The sequence below is a fragment of the Crocodylus porosus genome, unplaced genomic scaffold (genome assembly GCF_001723895.1).
Source record: "Crocodylus porosus isolate Cpor-Errol unplaced genomic scaffold, CroPor_comp1, whole genome shotgun sequence".
NCBI classification, from domain to species: domain Eukaryota; kingdom Metazoa; phylum Chordata; order Crocodylia; family Crocodylidae; genus Crocodylus; species Crocodylus porosus.
Window position 1 is genome coordinate 61067381 of NW_017728907.1, and position 21994 is coordinate 61089374.

Consider the following 21994-nt stretch of genomic DNA (forward strand, 5'->3'; position numbering starts at 1 on the left):
GTAGAGGCCCAGTGGATGCACCTCAGGATAACATAAAGAATGTTGGACAGGGTGCGTTCTTCTCCTCTCTGAACTGGCAAGGTATGTAGTCTTGGCCTTCTACCGCTTATTAGAACTAGGAAGACACTTTCTACCCCCTGTTACTCTAAGGGAAATAGTGTATATTCACAAAGGATCCCATTGGTGGTGGTACCTTTCTATTCCCTCCAGTTTTCTGGATCGTATTATACTGATGCTGCAGTTGGAATTGAAATGAATGCCCCCTGTCCTTCTGAGGTGGTGTACTCGGTGTCCACTGGCTCAATATTTGACTGAAGTCTTACCTTGCTGATTCAGCCAAAATATACAAAGATAGTTGCTTTAAAACCCTTTACTTTCCTGTTGGACTATCATTACTTTCCTGTTTCCTATCATTCCCATAAGAGGACTGGATTCCCTAATTGAGGGGGAGAGAGTGGTCTGTTAGGATGTATTCAACATGGGTGTTTCTTTCAGAACCCCACCTATAGTGTAGTTTAAAATGGGGAGGGGGCAGGTGTAGGGGGAGGGCTCCTTTTAGCAGCCATGCCACATGCAGAACCTAACCTGAGAATTCATCTGAGAGGGTGGTTTGAAGTTTAGTCAACTTTTTGCATGACACAAACTGGAGATTGTTACTTTGCTCTGCATCATTGTAAGGCTTAAGTTAGCCCAAATGCTCAAATAGACCTAGGAAGTCCTTCAGTTTTCATTTGGGCTCTTGCATTTGCTTCATAAGTTGCGTAAAGTCCATTAACTTGCCATTAACTATAAGCTAAGCTGAACTCTGCAAATGACTTCTGTTTTCAATTAAGCACCTTTTTGGCATTTTTTTTTTTTGTGTTGTCATTTGGGGGAGGGGACGGTGCACATGAACAGTCACGTGAATAAGCTGCCCCTTTACATCTAAGGAACCAACAGCTAACAGGAATTATTTTGATCCCTTAGATCAGAAATCTGACAAAAGCAGTTCCCACCCCACCTCAGAGGATCGGGCAGTGCTTGTGCATGAGGAAAGTGAACAGTCGGATGATGAACTCTTGTCCCTTTCCAGTCAGCACAGTAATGCAAGTAGCGACAAACCTCATGGAACCCCAAAACACAGCAAGAAGCAGCAAGAACCTCCGCTCCCACCGCCACCTGTGGATGTTGATCTGCTGGGTCTAGATGGTAGTCCCATGAGCAAGAATGTCCCCACTCAGTCCACTGCTCTCCCTTCTAATTCAGACTTGCTGAGTGATTTGTTTGGGGTTGGTGGGCCGACCGCACCTGGTCAAAGTGGACAGTCAGCTGCTGAAGATGTCTTTCATGTGGGTGGGACTGGGTCTGCGCATTCGACCCCTCGGCGTTCTGCAGCTTCAGCCTCCCCATCTCCCTCCCCGAGAGTAGGAGAAGGTAATGCATAATGCAGTGTTTTGATTGGCACAAAGGTACCTTACACTTCTATTTTCACAATACTGAATGCTCCTTTCTGGGCTATTGGATTTGCTGTAGAGACCATTTTGGGGAGGGGAGGAAGGAGGGGGGATAGTCTCAGTTGCCTGGAGAATATTGGAGGTCCAGCATGGAAATCGAGGCAATTTGCATCAGTGTGTTGCTCTTGGGAGTCTTTGCTGCTGCAGTTTTCAGTGGTACCTGCTATTCTGTGTGTACTGTTGGAGTGTTGGGATTCTGTAAATATGAACTAATTGTCACCCCAACATTCTTAGGAAGGGCTCTCAAGAGGTCATAACTTATTCCCCTGACCTTGGGCAAGGCCAAGTATACACAGATTATCCTAGACCAATAGTTTAACTTGCTTCATAACAGGCAGGGGAAGGGGAAGAGGTGGTAGAAATACCTAGCAAAAGGATTTGTAGGTAGCCTCATCTAATACTCAACTATAGTGATGGTAGGTAGGGTAAAGATGCCCCTTTTATATACGGACTAAATCAGAGATGCATAGGCTTTTGTGAGCCAGAGCTCACTTTATTAGATATTATGAAAGAACATGAATAGAGCCAGCTATCAAATAGTGGTGATTTGAGTACGCAGTATTTTGTCTGTTTAACATCTAACCTTTGTTGCCTGTCCTGCAAAGCAAGCTGACACAGTGGACATGGAACAACTTATCTTTGTCCTCTTTATACAACCTGTTGTATATTTAAGACTGATCAGGTACTTCTTGCTCTCGCTCTCACTTTCTTTCTCTCTCTTGCTCTTAACCTCCCAGTCTTCTCCCTGCTCCAAAAACCCTAGTTTTTCTGATCTAGGGGTGGGCAAAATATGGCCCATAGGCCAGATCCAGCCCACCAGGCCATTCTAACCAGCCCACAGGGTCCCTAAAAAATTGAGAAAATTTTAATATTCATCTGTTCCTGGCTGCCTGTCAAAGATGACAAGAGTGAGGGGCAGTAGGACCCCGGGGAAGCCAGCAGGACGCAGTAGTTAGGCCAGCCTGGCCCTCCCCGCCAACCCCCGGTCCCAGCCAGTCAGAAACCTCTGCCTGCTACAGCTTTCACTGCTTCCCTGTATGCTTGCCTGCTGCTCCAATACCACGTGGTCCCTGGCTGCATCACTGGACCATGGGAGCACAAGGCTGTTGCTGGTACCCCAGGGCCAGGAGTGGGAGGGTGTGTGTGTGCGCTCATAGAATGAGTCCCACACGTACACCCCACCATACACATGCACCTACACACCCCCACCAACCCCCACCCCCTCCCACATATCAACACACATACCTACATGCTATTCATAGACTGTAAGGGACCTTACAAGATCATTGGGTCCTGCGCTAGGCAGGAAAGATGACTGGGGTCAGGTGACCCCAGCAAGGTGACCATCCTGTCTCCTCTTGAAGGTTTCCAGGGTAGGTGATTGCACCACCTCTGGAGGGAGCTTACTCCACAGACTGGACACCCTGATTGAAGAAGTTTTTTCCTAGAGTTAAGCCTAAAATGGTCTCCCAGGAGTTTTGGGGAAAACCAGGAGTAATCACCTCAAGGTGCCCTGGTGAACAGTTGCTTGCTGAGCCCTTGATGTATTCCCTGGATGTAGCGGTCAGCTGCTACCAGGTCCTCTCTCAGCCTTCTCCTTTTTCAGGCTGAATAGGCCCAAGTCCCTCGGCCTTTCCTCATGGCTTGCCTTGCAAGTTTCTGATTATATGGGTGGCTCTTCTCTGGACTCTCTCAAGGTTTTCCACATCCTTGTTGAAGTGTGGTGTCCAGAACTGGATGCAGTACTCCAGCTGTGGTCTCACCAGTGCTGAGTAAAGCTGAAGAATCACTTTCTTGGTTTTACTTGAGATGCATCAATTGACATATGCCAGAGTATTGTTTGCTCTGCTGGCTACAGCATTGCACTGATGGATCATGTTCATACTATGGTCTGTTATCACCCCTAGGTCCTTTTCAGTCATAGTACTAGTTGAATTGGTGCAACCAAGCTTGTAAGTATGTTGGGCATTGTTCATCCACAGATGGAACACTTCTCAATGTTGAACTTCATCTGGTTTCAATCTGCCCAACTTGCCAGCCTGTCTAGGTCTGCCTGTATCTGCAGCCTGTCTTCAAGCGTGACCACAGTCCCCCATAACTTGGTGTTGTCCAACTTGGAACTTGGCCAGTGAGCTCTTTACCCCCACATCCAAATCATTGATAAAGATGTTGAAAAGCACTGGACCAAGCACGGACCCCTGAGGGACACCGCTGGCCATTTTTCACCAGGATGAGACAGATCCGTCCATTAGAACCTTCTGGATCCTACCCTGCAGTCAGCTTCCTACCCACCTAACTGTCTCATGGTTAAGCCCACAATCCTCCAACTTTCTCTTGAACATCATGGGATACCAGATCAAAGGTCTTTTGGAAGTCTAGGTATATAATGTTGACCTTCACTCTCTTATCCAACTGGCAAGTTACCTGCTCATAGAAGGAGATGAGGTTGGCCTATGGTAGATATAGATAGATGTATGTAGCAGTCTGGATCTGAGCCTTGCATCAGCTGGGGTTTCTGTTCTGGTCCACCTCTATCCTATGGACACATGCATGCATCTCTCGTGCTTTCAGCAGGCAAATATTGGTTGAGAGATTCCCTTTTGACTGCTTAAACGTGCAAGGCAGACTATCTAGACTGGAAACAGAATGCAGGAGCTTCCTTGTTGGCTGAACATAAGACCTAATTGGAGTGAGACTGTACTTGTTTGGGGGTTGGAGGGTTAAGTGAAAAGATGCTATGAAGGAAGTGCTGAGAGACAGACTGAGAAACCCAAACCAGACGGGAAGATAGTGAAGTACCTAAGAAATAGTTTGGTGAGACTTGCCAGTTATGAGCTTACAGAACTAAATACTAGCCTAACTTGACTGCAAGTTTGAAGGAGCTGGTCTGGGGCTCATACCGATTAGTGAAGTGTGTGTGTGTGTGTGTGTGTGTGTGGAGGTGGGGGTGTCTAGGAGAACCTTGAAGTCTGAGGGTTTTTTTCTTTTTTTTTCTTTCCCAGTGCTGAACTAGAATCATTTCAAGAAGTCTTTTTTTTGTCCTCAATGACTATCTGGTAGTGAACTTCCCAAGTTATCTTGGCAAATAATTGGTTAATAAAATCACTTGCCACAGGTGTTTTTTATTGATGTGGTATGTAAGCTGTATCTTCGGTGTGAAAGATGAGCCAAGTCTCTGATAGCGCTACAGTTAGTGCCAGTAAAATACCTATTGTGTTTTGTTGTATTACAAACCATTCCAGAAGATCCTGAAAGCCTGCTAGATCAGTGGTGCTAACCCTGTTTTCCCACGATGGGCTGTGCCTGGTCTGTTTGTGTGCTGGATCTAGCCGGTGGCCTGATGAGTGAGTAGCGGGGAGAGGAGGGAGGCATGGTTTAGCTCTGTTCTGGCGCACAGAGCTTGAGAATTTGGCAGCAAGGGAGGGTATCAAATTCCCCTCTGGCCACTGCTCTGCCACCACCAAATTGTCCATCCCATGGGGAGCCCCACAAGCCAGATGCCATTGCTCCTTGGATCACATTTGGGCTGCAGGCTAGGGTTAGAGCACCCCTAGATTACATTAAAGGAAACTAGTGCGCCGAGTCTAGAGGGAAGCTTCATTTACTAATGCATGTAGACACCAGCAGGATTACTTGTGAGCAGAGCTCTCATTATGAGTCACTTGTTGTGATTTGTATGTGGTGTACGTGAGACTTAAAGATGAGGCGGTGGGTGAGGTAATGGAGGGGAGAGCTAGTTGGAGTGACTTTGTGTGGTAAAGATGGTCATTCTGCTAAGAAGAGGACTTATGCTTCACCCCCTGCTCATACCCATACTAAGAGGAGAGGGATACGAGAGGGCAGAGCCCTGAAAACAAGAACAAGAGCTCGCATTTGATGTGAGAGGCACCAGAAACCAGTAATAGAGAATTGAGAAACATAAGTATTGGTACTGCCAAATGACTTCCTAAGCATGCAGTGCACAGAGCTGCAGGTGGTCTTCCCTAATCTTTTACATCCACAATATTACGGTAGCTTTGTCTGAACATTGCTGATGCTATGTCCCCTCTCTCAGTATTCCTAAAAGTTAGCAGTAAACCTGTAGATTCAGGGAGGGTAGTGTTTTTAAATACCCAATGCCATGAATTGCATAGATACCAAAAATGAAGCTTATGCAAGAGCTGACCTCCAGTTTTGGGTAACAGGTAGAGAAAGGAAACTTCGTACATGCAGGAAAGATGGAAGTATATATTTAAGGCCATATCTATATAGTCACCTTATCCTGTTGTACAGCAACTCCCCCCTCCCCAGCAATGCCATGCTGCTCTGCATGGGCTGCCTTTTAAATTGGAAGAAGTTCAGCAATGAGGAAACTGCAGGAACTGTTGCAGGGGGAAAACTGTGTGGAGCAATGCAGGGTTCTTGAAGGCACTACTATAGGGTGAGTTTCATTTGTAAATCTGGGCTGATTTAACATGGCAACAGGATAATTGGCATCATCCTCCCAGCCATAACAGTGATGTGCAGATGTGGCTGTGGTGCTTTGTTTAGAAAGTGGCCTGTGAAAAAGCAATAGCATGGTATGTTTGGTGTGTGCCACAGTATGCTTGCTGTGTAGACCTGGCCTCCACCTTTCTAATCTTGGAGACCTGCAGTTGCAGGCAGGGGAGAGCTATATGCTACTTCCAGTTGTGGGACTGTCCCTATCTGTTACTTGCAGAACATTTGTGTCCCAATTCTTACATGCTTCCTACTACTGCTGAAATCTAGGAGCTGTTATCTTCCCTGGATATGACAGATGGGATCTGCATCTGTTGCCACAGTCGTAGCCTACAGCTAGTTCTACGTTCTGCAGAACTTGACTGGAATACTTGTATGCACTGGTGAAATAAATGTTGGTTGAGAGTTTCTTTCCCTGACTGCACGGCCTGTGGTGGGTGTTGGGGAAAGCTTGGTATGATTAGGAGAAAATGACACGCGTGCATTTTTACAGCAACAACATTTGACCCATTTGGAGCTAGCCCTAAGCAGCCTGGTCCAGATCTGCTTGGTTCTTTTCTTGGTTCATCAAATGTCACCGGTGATCCTTTCCTTCAAGCAACAAGAAGTCCTTCGCCAACAGTACACAGTGATCCTTTTCAGATGGGTAAGGAACTCAACGTCTTGCATTGTACTTGCACTACATCCCCTTTCAAATGCCAGAGCAAGCCGCTGGGAACAAGCATGTACTTATCCCTTAAACAATTACACTAAACCGCGGCTGCCTGCTCGAGAAGTAGAAAGGGCTTTCAGTCTCTAGTCTTCCGGCTTATTCATAGTCTGGAGTATGGTTAAGAAAGTTCTGTCGCACTAGCAATTAATATTTAATTAACAAGCTATTTGTGTACATGAATAAAAGACCACTAAATGGTGGTCCCTGCTGTTGTGCTCATGTGCTTGAGGTCTCACTTGAATTACCACCAATTGTGTTTAAACAAGGCACAGCCCATTAAGGCTGCAAAAGAAACCATAGGTCCCTTGGTATTTAGTCAAAGCATCAGTCTTTTGGTTAAGCTTCAGCCCACATCCATATTATTCACTTTTTCGGTGCAAGGGCTGTCAAATAGTTAGCCTTGAGCCAATTCATACTGAGGATTTTCAGCCTTCCCTGACGAAACACACCCCTCAAACTTCAGAAACTCACGCAAGTAAGGCAGGGCATGGTAGGAGGAAAGGCAAAATTTTATAAGCAGTGATTCTTAAATATCTGTCACTATCTTGGCTTGGACTAAATTTGGGTGTTTAATTTTGACTGAGGTATTTTGGTCCCACTTAGAGCATACTGGACTAATGAAAGAAGTTTAAGCTCCCTCTTGACTCTATAGTGTACTAAACTGAATTTGTTAGGGCCTAGAAATAACAGAAGACTCGGGCAGAAGAGGGTGAGTAACCTCGGTCGAGGACGCTAACTATCTGTTTATGCTGCATTCAAGCAAAATCTTTTGTTGGTGTGATATTTATATGTACTCCTTATTGAGAGAACCTCCTGCTCTCTCTCATCAGAAATGTGCTGACCCCTTTTTCTTTGCTCTGTTTTCATTTCAGTACTTTTTGGCACTGTCATCAAGAGCACCAAATGTTTTACCGAAATCTTAATGCTTGGTTTGGAATAGTGGGGTGCCCTCAGTTTCTTTTACTAAAACACAGTATGACAGTGGCTCAGACCTGTGCAAATCTGTCAAGTCCCACACCAGTTATTCCTTACACATCAAATGCAGCATCTCCATTGTATCTTCATTCCCAATGTTGGAAAAACTACCAGAGCCCAGGGAGGAAATGGGATTATAGGGAATGAACTCTGAGGAGTAGAGGATGGGTAATACAGATTGCTTTCTATAATTGTGGAAGGGATTATAGTGGGGAGGGTGCTGGGGGGAAGAGGGTGAGGATGAGCTTTTTTTTAAAATGGAGAAAGGTCCTGATCTCTTGGGTCCAAGTTAAGGAGCAGACACAGGTGATACTTGAAACTTTTCGAATGACTTTGAAACCCTCCAGAAGGCCAATATTCAGACAAATGTGTGGGATAAATCACTTTGCATAACCAAATATGATAGCCCATAGTTTTTTGTTTTTTTGTTTTTTTTTAAATCTAACTTCTTACGTCTGTATGGTGGGCCAAGTCCTCCAGCATCCCCCAGTGTGTTGCTCTTTTCCACCAGTTCCCTTTTACCCTTCAGGTTGCCAGAGTCCCCTGGCTGGAGAGCATGTTGCTGTGGGCAGCCCTGGCAATTCTTGAAACTCTCCAGCTGAAAGAGTTGAGACGGGGCTGTATCTGTCTGCAGCTGAAATGCTACTGTTAAACTTTTCAAAACCCATTATGTTTCAAATGCTATGCCTCTCCACTTGACCCTGTGTGCAAATTTTAGTTGACATCCTGCCACTCTATTTAAAATTTGGGATTGAACAAATCCCCAAATGCTCTTTTTTTTTTTTTTAAACGACATTTCACTGTTGGCATTTTCTAGCTGTAGAAAAGGTACCTGCCTTGTATCATGCTGTAATTTTGCACCTTTTTCCTTTCTCCCCACCATTACAGTGCAATATAGCTCTACAGGACATCATTTGAACTATTTCAGAGATTCTTTGTGATAGGCAACTAAAACAGGTGCACTTCTTAATTTCTAAAAAACCAAGGGCAAACTGACTGAACTACCCTGTGCTCAATTGCTGCAGGTGCTCAACTGAAGATCCTAACAGGTGGTCATGATGACTCTGTACAGTCTTTAACCAAAGCAGAGAGAGCTGTAGAAAAATACGTAGTTCATACAATGGAATAACATGAAAAGCTTAGGTCTGTTTGCCTCCCTCACAATGTCATGGGGTGGCTGAAAGGAAAAGGTTAGACTTCTAATAGCTGTTTGTAATCAATAAATTACTTGTGCCCCCATTGGCCATTTGGTAGTGAAAACCATCTTGAAAATCATGGTTTTGGGCTTTTTCTCTTATTCTTTGGAAGTTGGGTTACAGTGCTGCTTTAATTCATTACTTGATACATTCCTTTTTTTCTTTTCTGTTTTAGCATCTAGTACACCAACTGTTTCTATACAACCAGATGTTTCAGGGGGCTGGGACTGGCCCAGTAAGCCAGGTTGGTATGTTACGAACTCCTATGAAGATGAGTTGGTAGGTAGGGGAGAGGATATAGGGAAAACTGGTTCTTTTTCTGTTTGCCAATACAATACAATACTTGCCTTGTTGCACTGATGGAGCAAAAGTAGCTAAGGTTCCTTGATTCAGAAAAGGACCTATTAGAAATCTAGGGGGGGGGCGGGGGAAGCATGCTTCCTGCACAAGAGGGATGTTAAGCGCCTGAAATAGCTGTCAGTTTTGAAGAGGACAGAATTGAAACTCCTAGTTAGAGTAAATAAAGAGCTGTGCAAACACTTTCACAGCATGGAGAGGTTGTGTTATCTTCTACCCAACTTATGCAAAAAAAACCAAAACAACATTATGAGAAGTGAGCACAGCTTCTGCAGTATTTAACATCTCAAATAAAACCTTGGTTTTCAGTTACACTGATGTGTGAATGGTCTTGGCTTAAATGAGGCCTTGATTTTGAACAGAAACTAGGAAATTTTGCAAGCTTCTCGAGCAGCCAAATGAAGTGTCAACTCCAAACACTCTAGAGACCTAGCTGTGTGTTCTGATATCTAGGTTAGAGAAACACACTACAGTAAGACTGTTCTAGCAAAATCATAGTCTTCAAAAGCCACTACACAAAACAAACTCCAAGCTTTTAGCCTCTGAAGCATCTTGCTTCATTGCTTGCTTACAATTGCTGTGGAAGCAGTCAGAGCACAGTGTCTTTCCTGTCTAACCATGCTTTTGCACGGCTGGTGTGTAAAAGAAGCATCTCAAATGTAGGTGAGTGTGGTCAGCGTTTTGGAACCTTTTGTTTGATTAGGATGCTCTGCATATACAGCGCACAAGCGCAATTCACTCAATGTGCACACTAACACAATGGAGCTGTTTGTATTAAAAATGGGATTTCTTCACTTTCCTTTTTTCAGGTGGCCGAAGTATGGGAAGCAAGTCAGCTGCTACCAGTCCTACGGGTTCCCTTCATAGCACTCCGACTCATCAGCCTAAGCCACAAACTCTGGATCCATTTGCTGATCTGGGGACTCTTGGTGCAAGTTTAGCAGGTTTGCTTGTTTTTTAATGATAAAGCCCATGCAATTGGTCAGCTTTGAGGAGAGAAGATGAGTAACTAGGTATTTAAGGCAGATGGACAGGTATTTAAGGCAGATTGCATCAGTTTGCCATGTTTGCACCTTGAGGCTGCTTTTTGTAAACCAATCCTAAGAGGGGAAGGAGGCCAGATTCTTCACAACTATGTAAAGCTAAGGCTTATCTGAACTTTCTGAAGAGTCGGTCAGGACTTGACCTCAGACCATGTGAGCTTCTAAGGTATAACGGCACAAGGCAGAAGTTACTTTCCAACAGCCTGGCTTTAGGTTTTAACTTGAAGAGCTGGTGTCCTGTGTGTGTATGGGAGTGGGGAAAGAGGTTAAAGATTTGTTGCCATTGAGTTTGAGTAGGGTTGGGGTGAACCAAGTCTCTTTCTTTTGACCTCCAGAAGCATTTTGGAGCCCCTGGAATTCTGCCTCTTAAGCTGTTTCCTCTTTCTAGGCTTTGATACTTCTTCCCAGGCGACCAGCAGGGAGGTCAGACTTCTAGGGTCCCAATGCAAAGTTCAGTGTTGGGCTTCTCTTTTAGCAGACAACTACACAAATCCATAATCCATAACATAACTTGAACACCCTAGAGCCTTGAGCAATTGTAAGGTTTGCACTAACACCACCCCATGTCATACACAGCTCTGCCTCTGACTTGCTGTTCCATGCATGTCTCCTCTAAGGGTTGGGCCTAGAGTGCCCCCCACCCCGTGCACACACACGCACGCACACCTAATCAGAGCCTGCCTACCAGTGACAGCACAGTATCCTTCCAGACAAGTGTTCCCAGCTGGGTTATCCCCGCAAATGAGCTGAGTTTAGGTTTAGGTTGTAAGAAGCTAACTTCCCCCAGTTCAGGTTGTTAGAAGCTGAGTACATTTTTCATTCTCCAACTTCTTATCTCAGTGGAAGAGGAACACAGCATTTTTTTTTTTCTTTTTCTCATAACTTTTGCTTTTTGAAGAGCACAGGATGACATGGCTTTATCTGACGTTTGTTTCCTCATCTGCATCAGTATCAGCATGGTTCTGGAATTAGGTTTCCCAGTTCCCTCTGCTGGATTGCTAGTTTCCCTACAGGAGGAAAACATAGAACACACCAGGCATCATGTAAGAGATGCTAATGTGGTATTTTCTTTAGCTGGATTTGCAGCGGAGAGGTAGGGATTAAAAAGAAACAAACCCTCAGAATCCACAATATGTGTACCTTTTTTTCTTTTTTAAATGTTAAGTAGAGTTAAAATTCTTGGGTCACATGAACTTGACCCAGCTATGCTTATATACACTCAAGCCTGTCTTATATACATCAAAAACTAACTATTTTTGGTAGTATAGAGGACTTTGCAGTATTGCAGCTTATAAGACTTTTGGCTCTTGTCCATAGACAAGTGACATCTACTGAATCTAGTCCAGAAAAGCAACTAGTAAAACTGGTGCCACATATATTAGCCACAAGAAACTGTGATTTCCAATTGTAAGGCATAGGTAGCACACTGGGGGGTATGTGTTCTTTTGTTGGTTGGAGGGCAACTAAGTACAGCAAACCTAATAGGACCCTATGCAAACTTACCAAAGGACAAGACCTGTCTCTGAGCTTGGAAACAAAACAAAAGGGGTGAAAAAAGGAAAATTGGCTTTGTGTAGTTGTCTGCTAAAAGAGAAGCCCAACACTGAACTTTGCATTGGGACCCTAGAAGTTTGACCTCCCTGCTGGTCGCCTGGGACAAAGGTCAAGGTAGATGCTCAAGGTTTCACAACAAATTAATGACTGAGTTGGAAACATACCCCAGTTGTCTGATTTAAAAGCCAGTGCCCAGTTGACTGGAACAAGTTACTAACCTTCTGTCCTTATATTGTAGGTGGTGCTTCATTTGCTAGCAAACCCACCACTCCAACAGGACTAAGTGGAGGATTCCCTCCAATGGGATCTCCACAGAAGCCATCTCCCCAGCCAATGGGTGGTGGCAGCTGGCAGCAAGGTCCTGGCTATTCCTGGCAGCAATCGCAGACCAAGCCCCAGCCAGGCATGCCACATTCTTCTCCCCAGAACAGGCCCAACTACAATGTGAGTTTTTCAGCAATGCCTGGCAGTCAAAATGACCGTGGAAAAGGAATGGCCAATTCTGGTGAGCTTTTAATGTTTGGCTTCCAACTATTAATGGTGCTAATGTAGCTCAATTAAAAACAGATGAACTGCACATTCTCCAAATTGATTCTTTCATGATCTTATGGGGTAGCTACATTTTTGCTTTCTGGGGAAATAACAATTATGAAACTTTATAGGATTGAGAAGCTGCAGCCATAGTTACAAAAATGGCCAGAACGATAGCATTTTCTTTTCACTTGAGTGCTTGGGACACTGGAAACTTGACCCTAGATATTATCAAACCTCCTGAAAGTCTGAGTTGGTTTTTGTAGCTTTTGTTGAGGGCTGGGAGAAGATGAAACCCAAATAGAGATTACTTATCAGAATGAAAAAGCTAGTCATTGTATAAGAACGTTGCTTTGGTGGCAGTGTGAAGAAGGTGATGTCTACTTATCCATTTATTTCTTGCAAGTAAAGAGCTTTGGTCTTTTAATTTTTAAGACTCGAAACCAAAAGTGTCTGCTGATTTTGAAGACCTGTTATCTGGTCAAGGCTTTAATGCCCACAAGGACAAAAAGGGACCCAGAACAATAGCTGAGATGAGAAAAGAAGAAATGGCCAAGGAGATGGACCCTGAAAAGTTAAAAGTAAGCTGTGTGGCTTTTTCATTTTTGAGAATTGTGCAGACATTGCTAAGAGGGAAATCCACTGTCAAATGGGGATTGCATTTAAATACTGAACTTGTAGAATTTTTTTTTTTTTTTCTTGAATGTTAAGGACAAACAGGGCTGACCTATCAAACCTCCTGATGCCAGAAACCATTCATCTTCTTCTGGTTTAAGCTGTCTCATTCCTGGACCCCAAGCTATATAAATATACTGCACTGAACACTGTTGCCTAGCTGAGCTTCTACCCTAAAACTCTCTCTAGTGGAATTGCATTTAAGTACAGTCTCATGAGCCCACCTAGTTTTCTAGTCACGTTCCATAACAATAGCTGCCATTTTTAGCAAACACATTGAGGTTCAAACCAGCAACCTCCATAGGTAAAGGCTTGAATTATTACTGCTTAATTTAAGACAACAACAAAATCTTTCTAGCTGGGGGTGTAAGTTTCCTGCATAAAGAGGCACCACTAACACTTGCATGGAAAGAGCTGATCAGCTCTGACCCACCATCAATCTTGGTATTTGCCAGTACCACAATCTTAAATTTTATAGTTGATATCTCCCAAAATGTTTTGTATATAGCTTCCCTAGAGTGACTATTCTTCCTTTAAAAAGCTGCTCTGTAGTACATCTGTGCAAATATCTTTTGAACCAAAGCAATCCAGTGCAGTGTGCTCTATCTGTTCTTCTGTCAAACTTGTTCCGTAACTAGAAACAAGTTTTATTCCATCTTCTCAACGCACATTTATGAGGGAAGGAGGCAGCTTGATAGTGTTCAGTAGCAGAAATTCTTCAGTTGTCTTCAAGGGAGAGAACATCCCTTGAATATTCCTGCACCTCTGGACTCCCATCTTGTAGTATGGGTGGGGTGGGGTGTTGTTTTGATCAGTCTCCGTGAAAAACAAGGCAGTTGCTCATCAGTACTAGTGCTGTAGTCTGCCAGTTCAGGGTTGCATTAGTTCTCTACTGAATCTTTCTTTCTCCTCTCACTCCCTCTATGGATTGAATGCCAACATCTCATCTGGGCTTGGAAATACTAGGTCAGCAACTAAATCTGTAGCCATCTGCAGTTCCAAAGAGAGGGGGTGAGAACAGCTCAATCAGAAGCCAAGCAGTCTTGACAGAATATGATGAGTGTCAAAACTGTAGCGGTAGGTTTTGGGACAGGTGTGGGGCTGGAGCACAAATGTTGGACATTAAGTCACTGATTGCAACTGGTTGGATGTTCTTCATGCTAATTGTGTAAAAACCCATACCAGTCCATAGGCTACACCATGGTAACATGCATGGTTTTTCTCTTTGAAGTATGCAGTATTTGTCTTCCCACCAGTGACTTGTGTAACAATTGAAATTACTACTGATTTCCAAACCCCATGGTCCCTGGCTCTTTTTTTTTCTTCCTCTTCTGTATGTAACCTCAGCGAGTCATCCGTGTCAGAGTAATTAAACTATTTCCTTTTTTTTTCTTTCACAGTAATAGGAATATGTATTAGGCATGAAACTGGCAGAAGCTGAGAAACTGTCTAGACCATGTGTAATTTATTTTAGCTACTAGATTAAATTTCTAGTTAGTCAGCAGAAGGGAAGTCTTTAAGACCAAGTCTTCAAATGTTTAAAACAACTTTATGGCCAACCTTTGTACTTCTGCTCTTTGGAAAGAATTGGGAAGACCTAAATTTTTGACGGGTTATGCTCCCAGAAGTGGCTCTTACTCTTCTGAATTATGGAGCACGATGGCTCCACTTCCCTGGTCTTGCCTTTGATTCCACTACTAGAATACAGTATCTAGGAAAGTAGTCATAAACGTGTATATCGGTGCTGAGATTGGGGTTGGGTAGCTTTTTAATAAGTATAGAATCAGAAAATTAGGGTTGGAAGGGACCTAGGGAGGTCATCTACTCAAACCCCCTTCTCAAAGCAGGATCATTCCCAACTAGATTATCCCAGCCAAGGTTTGTCTAGCTGAGTCTTAAAAACCTTCAAGGATAGAGATTCTACCACTTGGGTAGTCTCTTCCAGTGCTTTGCTACCTTCCTGGTGAGAGTTTTTTCCCCTAATATCTAATGTAAATTTCCCTTGCCATAACTTGAGACCATTGCTCCTTCGTCTGTCATTTTCCACCACTGAAAACAGTCTAGCTCAGGTGTTGGCAACATTTTTTGGGCACAGTGCCAAAAATACCTGCAACATCAACATGTAAGATGTTGTTGTCATGCCAGGGGCAGATGGCATGGGAGCCGTGAGGGGCCTGATCCTTATTGTGGCAGTGCAGCCCCAGACCCTTTTGCTGCTGTCTGCTCCGAGATGTGTGTGCCAAGCAAAATGCCTTCACGTGTCACGCTCTGGCAGCCGGGGGTTGCCTATCCCTGGTCCAGCTTTTTGGAACCACCCTTCAGGTAGCTGAAGGCTGCTATTAAATCCTCCCCCGCTTCCAGTCTTCTCTTCTCTAGACTAAATGAGCCCAGTTCCCTCAGTGCACAAGTCACGTGTTCCAGCCCCCTAACCATTTTTGTTGCCTTCCACTGGACTCTCTCCAACTTTTCCATATCCTTTTGTAGTTGGGGGCCCAAATCTGAACACAGTACTCTGAATGGGGGAGAAGAATCACTTCCCTTGATCTGCTGGCATTGCTCCTACTAATGCAGTCCAGTATGTCACTAACCTATGCAACAAGGGCACGCCGGTTGCTCATATTCAGCTTACTGTCCACTGCAACTCCCAGGTCCTTTTCTGCAGAGCATGTACCAGTGCATGGGATTGCTCTGTCCTAAGTGCAGGACTTGTCATGGCTGAATCTCATGAGATTTCTTTTGTTCCAACCCTCCAATTTGTTGAGGTCTCTCTGAATCCTAGCCCTACTCTCCAGCATATCTACTATTTCCTCAGCTTGGTGTCATCTGCAAGCTTGTTGAGGGTGCACTCTATGCCATCTTCCAGGTCACTGATGAAGATATTGAAGGTATGGTGGTTCCTACCTATTTGCCTACAAAAAAAATGGAAAAATCCATCCTAGAACTGATAGTATGTTAGGATTAGGAAGAAAATTGCCTTTGTGCATGGTTTGACTTCATTGCTACACATCTGGACTGTACCTGTGCAGACTCTTTTTAAGTGGAGGCAAAATGCCAGCACACTATAAAAGATCTGCGTCCAGTTGAGTTACATGGATGCTCTAGGGACTAATGGTGTTTATTCTTGTCCATGTAGTTAATCCAACTCTTATCCTGTCAGAAGTGGTAAAATTATATATATATTAGCCAATAACTTTCCAGTCTGAGTAATATACTAGAAAACTATTGAATGAAGACCTTCACCCAAAACCACCATTGAAACTAGACTTCCTACTACTCTTATGGGTGATCTTGGCATGGATGCCTATAACATCTTGTTTTCTGGTCTCCCTGTGTTCACATCTGCCTCTTGTTTTAGCCTTGAATCACAAGTTCCTTGGAATGAAGCCTTTATTTGTTTTTTCTGCACTGATTTATGACAGGGACTGTGAAGTGCATGCTGTCTGCCAGAAACGAGCTAGTGTGGTGGTGAACCTGTAAGCTTATTGGTGGGTAGCACTAGGAAGTTGCATTACTTCTGCTTCAGTGGATAGTGTGGGCATCACCCACTCTGCTACAGTACTCCCTACCATGATCAAAGCAGTAGTAGGCACTAAGTAGGTCCACCATGTCCTGCCTAAATCTAGTCTCACTGTCACTAAAGCTGAGTTTTTAACACCAAAGAACTGACTCTAGGAACAGTTTGAGTTGTAAGCATCTGTCAACTTCTTCTAGTCTGGGCTGTTTGCCCCTTGGGCTGTTATCCAGTAGAATCTGTTTCTGGAGGTACCAATTGTAAGAGAGGTATGTTAGAAGAAGGAGTAAACACTAGATCTCTCAATTTCCATCTAGAAAAAGGAGGAATACAGTAGAACAGAAGACAAATGGAATGGGGCACACCCTATAGCACGCAAGGGTGGGAAACAACACTGGTTATATCGATGTATGATCTGACTTCTTCTGAAAGTCATATTGTTGCAGTTCCCATGTAAACTAGCATGCTAAAATATAGCAATATCTTTTCTTAACCTGATGGCGCAAAACCTATATCATTGTGCACTGAATTGTCACAAATCTATTTGAGTGCCTGCAGTACTTCAACCCAGCTCAGATGCTGCAGAGCCAGGTTGAAGTAATGCGCTGCTGCTGCTGGTAAAGCACAGGGTTGTTGTGGGGTGGTTTGTTTTTTTTTTTTTTTTTAAACATCTGCAAGCAGCCTTTGGGTTTAACATGGTAAAACTGCCCTAATGGACTGCCGTGACCCTGAAGATCTTGACATGCTTGCGTTCAAAAATCCTATTTGTCAGGTAAATTATAAACCATGATGCTTTTGATATAGGTGGGGGTTATAAACATGTTCAGAAAATCACCCCATCCATCAAAAAATGGATAAGTAAGACTTAATCCCCTGGTTTCCTCAAACTTTAAAAGATGTTAAGGCTTCCAGTCACCTCTTGTTTTATTATAAAAAATATAACTGCCTTTTATGTTGTGATGGGACTACTTTTAGTAAGATTGTGCCTCCAATATTTCCTAAAACCTGGAGGCAAGTGTGGAAGAGCTGCTAGGAAACTTTTGACTTGTACATAAAGAATGGAGGGTGGAAAGGAGTATTTACAGCTTCAGTACCTAATTTATGATTTACCAGCTTTATGTTCTTGTTGAGAAATCCCTCTTTGCGTGTGTGTTTAATTCCTCCTCCTTCCCCTGCCAGATTCTAGAATGGATTGAGGGGAAAGAGAGAAACATAAGAGCCCTGCTGTCTACAATGCACACAGTCTTATGGGCTGGGGAGACTAAATGGAAACCTGTTAGCATGGCAGATCTTGTAACACCAGAACAAGTAAAAAAGATCTATCGGAAGGCGGTGCTTGTTGTTCATCCCGACAAAGTAAGTATGTTTGTTTGTTTTTTTTTCTGTTTTGTCTAAAATGTTCACATGAAAACCAATTGCAAATGAAAGATATTGGCATAAGATGTTAATGCTTAACTAATGCAAACCATTCAATAACAAAACTTATGCAATTTGACTGAATCTTAACTCTTGAAAGGCCAATCCCTTTTTAAATTAACCTCCTCATGTGGCTCAATCTCCCCCCCGCCCCCCCCAGCTCCCAGTTCATACTGGGTACAAACTTTTTCAAGATGTGAGGGTGTTCATATGTAAGGCTCTGGTTCATTCTTACTTTAGACATGATCAGATCATTTGTCTTGTCTTTGTCTGTATGATTAGCATTTATCATGCCGCCTCAAAGCATTAATTTATGATGGAAATTATGTTGGAGGAACGTGTCTAAGGAATTTCTTTTCTCTTCTCTAAATGGGAAGGATCTCAGCCCAGGCTATCAGTCTGACAGTAGACATGAGGTTCAAATTTGCCACGTTGCACTTGTGCTGGCAGCCTGTGAGCTGGAGAGGTTATGCTTCCATCTTTGAGAGCACAGATGCTTGGAGTTTCCTCCAACTTTGGGCTTGCGGCAATAGGGTTGAGATGGGGCAGGATGCAGTTCACACGCCCATCTTTGAAGTGAGGTTTCTAGGACAAGGCTGCTGCTTCTATTCTTGCGTATAAGAGAGGCCAGTTTTAGCAACCTTGCTCAAACTTGAAGCTTAAAACCCTCATTCTTTCCCTGGGGGTGCAGCGCTCTTTGCTCTGAGGAACCTTAGTATGCTGAAAGGCTGTGGAGAAGCTGAAAGGCCACAAAACTTGTTCAGCTGTAGATGGAGAGCAATCTCATAAAGGCAGGCAGTTCTCTTCAAAGAGTAGCTCTTCAGGTATTTAAGTAAATGGCTAACTGCTTAAACAAGTTCACTTAAATGGTGATTGTATATATAGTTTGTCTTTCTTACTATTTTGTTTGTCTTCTAGGCTACAGGGCAGCCATATGAACAATATGCAAAGATGATATTCATGGAGCTTAATGATGCCTGGTCAGAATTTGAAAACCAGGGTCAAAAACCCCTGTATTGACATACTGTCTCCAGTCTCTGCTGCGGATCTGTGCTAGTGCTTGTATAGTCTCTTGTCACAACTCTTGAGATTTTCACAGATAAACCAAATTCAGGCTGAAAATTCTGAAGTTGAGAGAATAACCTGTGAGCCTAATACTTATCAGGAAGAACAAAGCTGAGGTTTCCTCATAATTGTAACGAGAATCCTGAAAGCACAGAAGAATTCTTGCCATGGTTCCTAATGGGAGTTGCATAGCTACAGTTTCTTCTAAAACCCAGGGTTTTTCTTTTTAGAATGAGGTTAGGGTGAGGGGAGCAATGTTTTGGGGGTGGGAGGGAAGGTGGAATTGTCCTGTTTCAGGCATGTAAAATGAAAAAGTCAGCTGTATCTTAGATGATTTGAAAGACAACACTGCAATTGAGCCCACTTAAGAAGGATAAGGGTCCAACTGTCAAAGCTCAGATTTTGGAACAGTTTTTCCAAACTTAATTGCTCCAATCCAATGATTTGCTTCTAAGTGCATCTCTAACTGCTTGTATGATTATCCTTGAATAAAGCAGGGCTGAGCACTGGATAACTCTATGGCAACTTACGGCTGTTTAAAGCATAGTACTGTGCTAAACTTCATATTAGAACTACAACAAGGCAGCAAAATGGCCTATAGCATCACAGTGAGTAATTCAAATTAGATGAGCAAGTATTTGACATTGTCCTTGTCTGAATAAATTCAAAATGTCTTGTTTGGGAAATGGTGAATTGAATAGGTGCAGAAGAGGATTCCACACCTGTAAAAGTGAATGCGCACTGCACTTTCTAAGACGCACTTAATATTTAAATAAAGTGTCAGTCATGCTGCTCTAGGAAATTCCTAGATTAGTTGGTTTCCTCTGTGAATGTTAAGACTCTTAATCCATTTACATCCCTCTGGTTTTATTCAGTCCAGCCAACTGTTCAAAGTTTTTTCCAGAGCACTTGGGCAAAAGCTCTTGGCTGGTTACATTTCTGTTACAGCTTTGTTTGGTAAGACCCTAGTGTGCGAGGTCGTCCAGCTCCGTGTGGAATTTGTCTGGTCCTTGAGCTACCGAGAATGACATCTGCTAATTTTTAAAGCTGTATTGGTCCAAAGCAATAACTTCGAGAGGCATCTGTGATTTAAAGTAGAAGTCCTGTAACCTAGTTACAAGACCAACTTTATGCTTTCACCTAGGATCTCTTTATTTTCTCCCCTTGTAGAGTAACTAAAACAACAGTTTGATTGTTTTGTTTGTTTGTTTTAAACCAGTGCTTCGTATCTGCTTTAACTTTGACAGTGCGGTTTATGCGGAGGATGGGCAGCAAGGCCTCCTTCCATATTGATTCAGTAACAAGAAGGGTCTATATCTGGTGTGAAAATCTCTGTAAAATGTGTGTTTTTAAAGACAATCCACTGTTTATGAAACTTACATTTTAATTTTCTAGTGGCAAAACTTTTACTGCAAAGACAGCATGTCGGAGTACACTGCTTTCTGTATAAAGTCATCTTTTTGTTGTATTGGTCCATTATTTATTACTGTTAACTGACAATGCGACACCACCAAACAGGTCTCAATTTTACATAGAAGACCTTCAGATGTTCAAGATAACAGTAACAAACTGGATGTTATTTATTAACATATTATGAAATGTTTTGATCCAGTATGTGCTTGTCTTATTTAAAAGATAATTGGAATGTGAATCATGTTCCTGTGACTTGTTGATTTATTTTGTTTCTCATTTGCATTTGTAGATCTTGTGACCTATGCCTATATAATAAAAGATCTCATTCATGTAACGTACTTTTTTTTTTTTTAATATGATGAAAATGACACTGGCTTTGTATCGAGTCTGTCATGGCAAATGGCTCTGGATAACTCAAATGTCCACACAATACAAACCTTCATTAAACTTTATATAATCTAGCAGAAGGAATCCTACCCAACTAAATTTTGATTATTTACCATTCCCAATGTTTTTATGGATGCATGAAAGTATTAGGACATATGTATCTCAGAATTAGTTAACTATAAAATGTTTCTTGTCATCTGGTAGTGACAGAGCTTATCAATGTTCAGGTTTACTGTTTGACTAAATTATTGTAATATTTTTTTGTAAATATAGTATATACTCAATGAAATGTGACTGGTCTAAACCATTTGTATATATATTAAAAAACTCAAATTAATACATTTGGTTATCCTTTCTGTGCTTGTAAAGGGGGAATATATAGCCAGGCTCATATTTTTAAAACCTGAGTTTTGAGGGAGAGGTGAGGATTTTAAAACGGCAAATTTTTTCTGCAGTGGGGGATTGACTGATATCAAATAGAAATGTTTTCTGCATGGTTTTATACTGATTGAGCTTGTATCCTTTTGATTGTCCCTAAAGTGCGATATATATATATACCTGTCTCATGCTAGCTGGAGAAACAAATGAACAGTGGTGCTGCTAAGAGTCTTATGCTTTGAGTTGCATTTCATTAAAAGCAAACAAGCTGAAGTAGGAGGATAAGCTGCTTGGGCATTTACTTCTAGGAAGGCAAAAATACCTCTAATAGAAGTGCACGTTTGCAAATGTTGAGGCGGGGGTGTTGCATAGAGAATGCTCTTCCATATAGTAACTTTAAAAGGAAAAAAAGAAAAACAACTTTGTCCAAAACTGGCTTGAAATTGCAAGTTCTTGTATTTATAGCTGTGGTCTTTTTAGGGGAGCGGCATAATATTAGCACTGCTAGGTATGGATACATGATTGCAAAGAAACCTAAAGAATTCATAGTATCAAAAATATTCTGCTCTGTTGCAAAGTAGTTATTAAAGACTACAATAGAAGAAGTGCTCTATGTTTCTTGAACATGGAAAAAGTGAAAGCTAAGAGCTAGCATTTTCTGAGGGGTACCTTTAAGACAGACCACTGTCTTACAATATTCTGTATGCATGTCTCAAATCAGGACCTGCATTTCTCTCTCTCTCTCTCTTTTTTTTTTTTTTTTTTTTTTAATTTGCTATGATTTTTACCAGGTAACTACTACCCCCGCA

At 42.6% G+C, this 21994-nt stretch overlaps 1 protein-coding gene across 4 annotated transcripts in view; it reads left to right on the forward strand.

The window, feature by feature from the left end:
• The window catches only part of DNAJC6 (DnaJ heat shock protein family (Hsp40) member C6), a 95507-nt gene extending 74361 nt beyond the window's left edge, over nucleotides 1-21146 (forward strand). For 3 of the 4 annotated variants that reach the window (XM_019531577.1, XM_019531578.1, XM_019531580.1), the window contains 9 exons: nucleotides 1-81; nucleotides 967-1413; nucleotides 6466-6618; nucleotides 9031-9099; nucleotides 10022-10156; nucleotides 12048-12314; nucleotides 12776-12921; nucleotides 17706-17882; nucleotides 18861-21146. In XM_019531577.1, coding sequence (XP_019387122.1) covers nucleotides 1-81; nucleotides 967-1413; nucleotides 6466-6618; nucleotides 9031-9099; nucleotides 10022-10156; nucleotides 12048-12314; nucleotides 12776-12921; nucleotides 17706-17882; nucleotides 18861-18962 — 1577 coding nt within the window. In that variant the 3' untranslated portion in view covers nucleotides 18963-21146. The remainder of the gene's footprint in view (nucleotides 82-966; nucleotides 1414-6465; nucleotides 6619-9030; nucleotides 9100-10021; nucleotides 10157-12047; nucleotides 12315-12775; nucleotides 12922-17705; nucleotides 17883-18860) is intronic. The other variant, XM_019531579.1, reaches the window with a different exon arrangement.
• The last annotated feature ends 848 nt before the right edge of the window (nucleotides 21147-21994 follow it).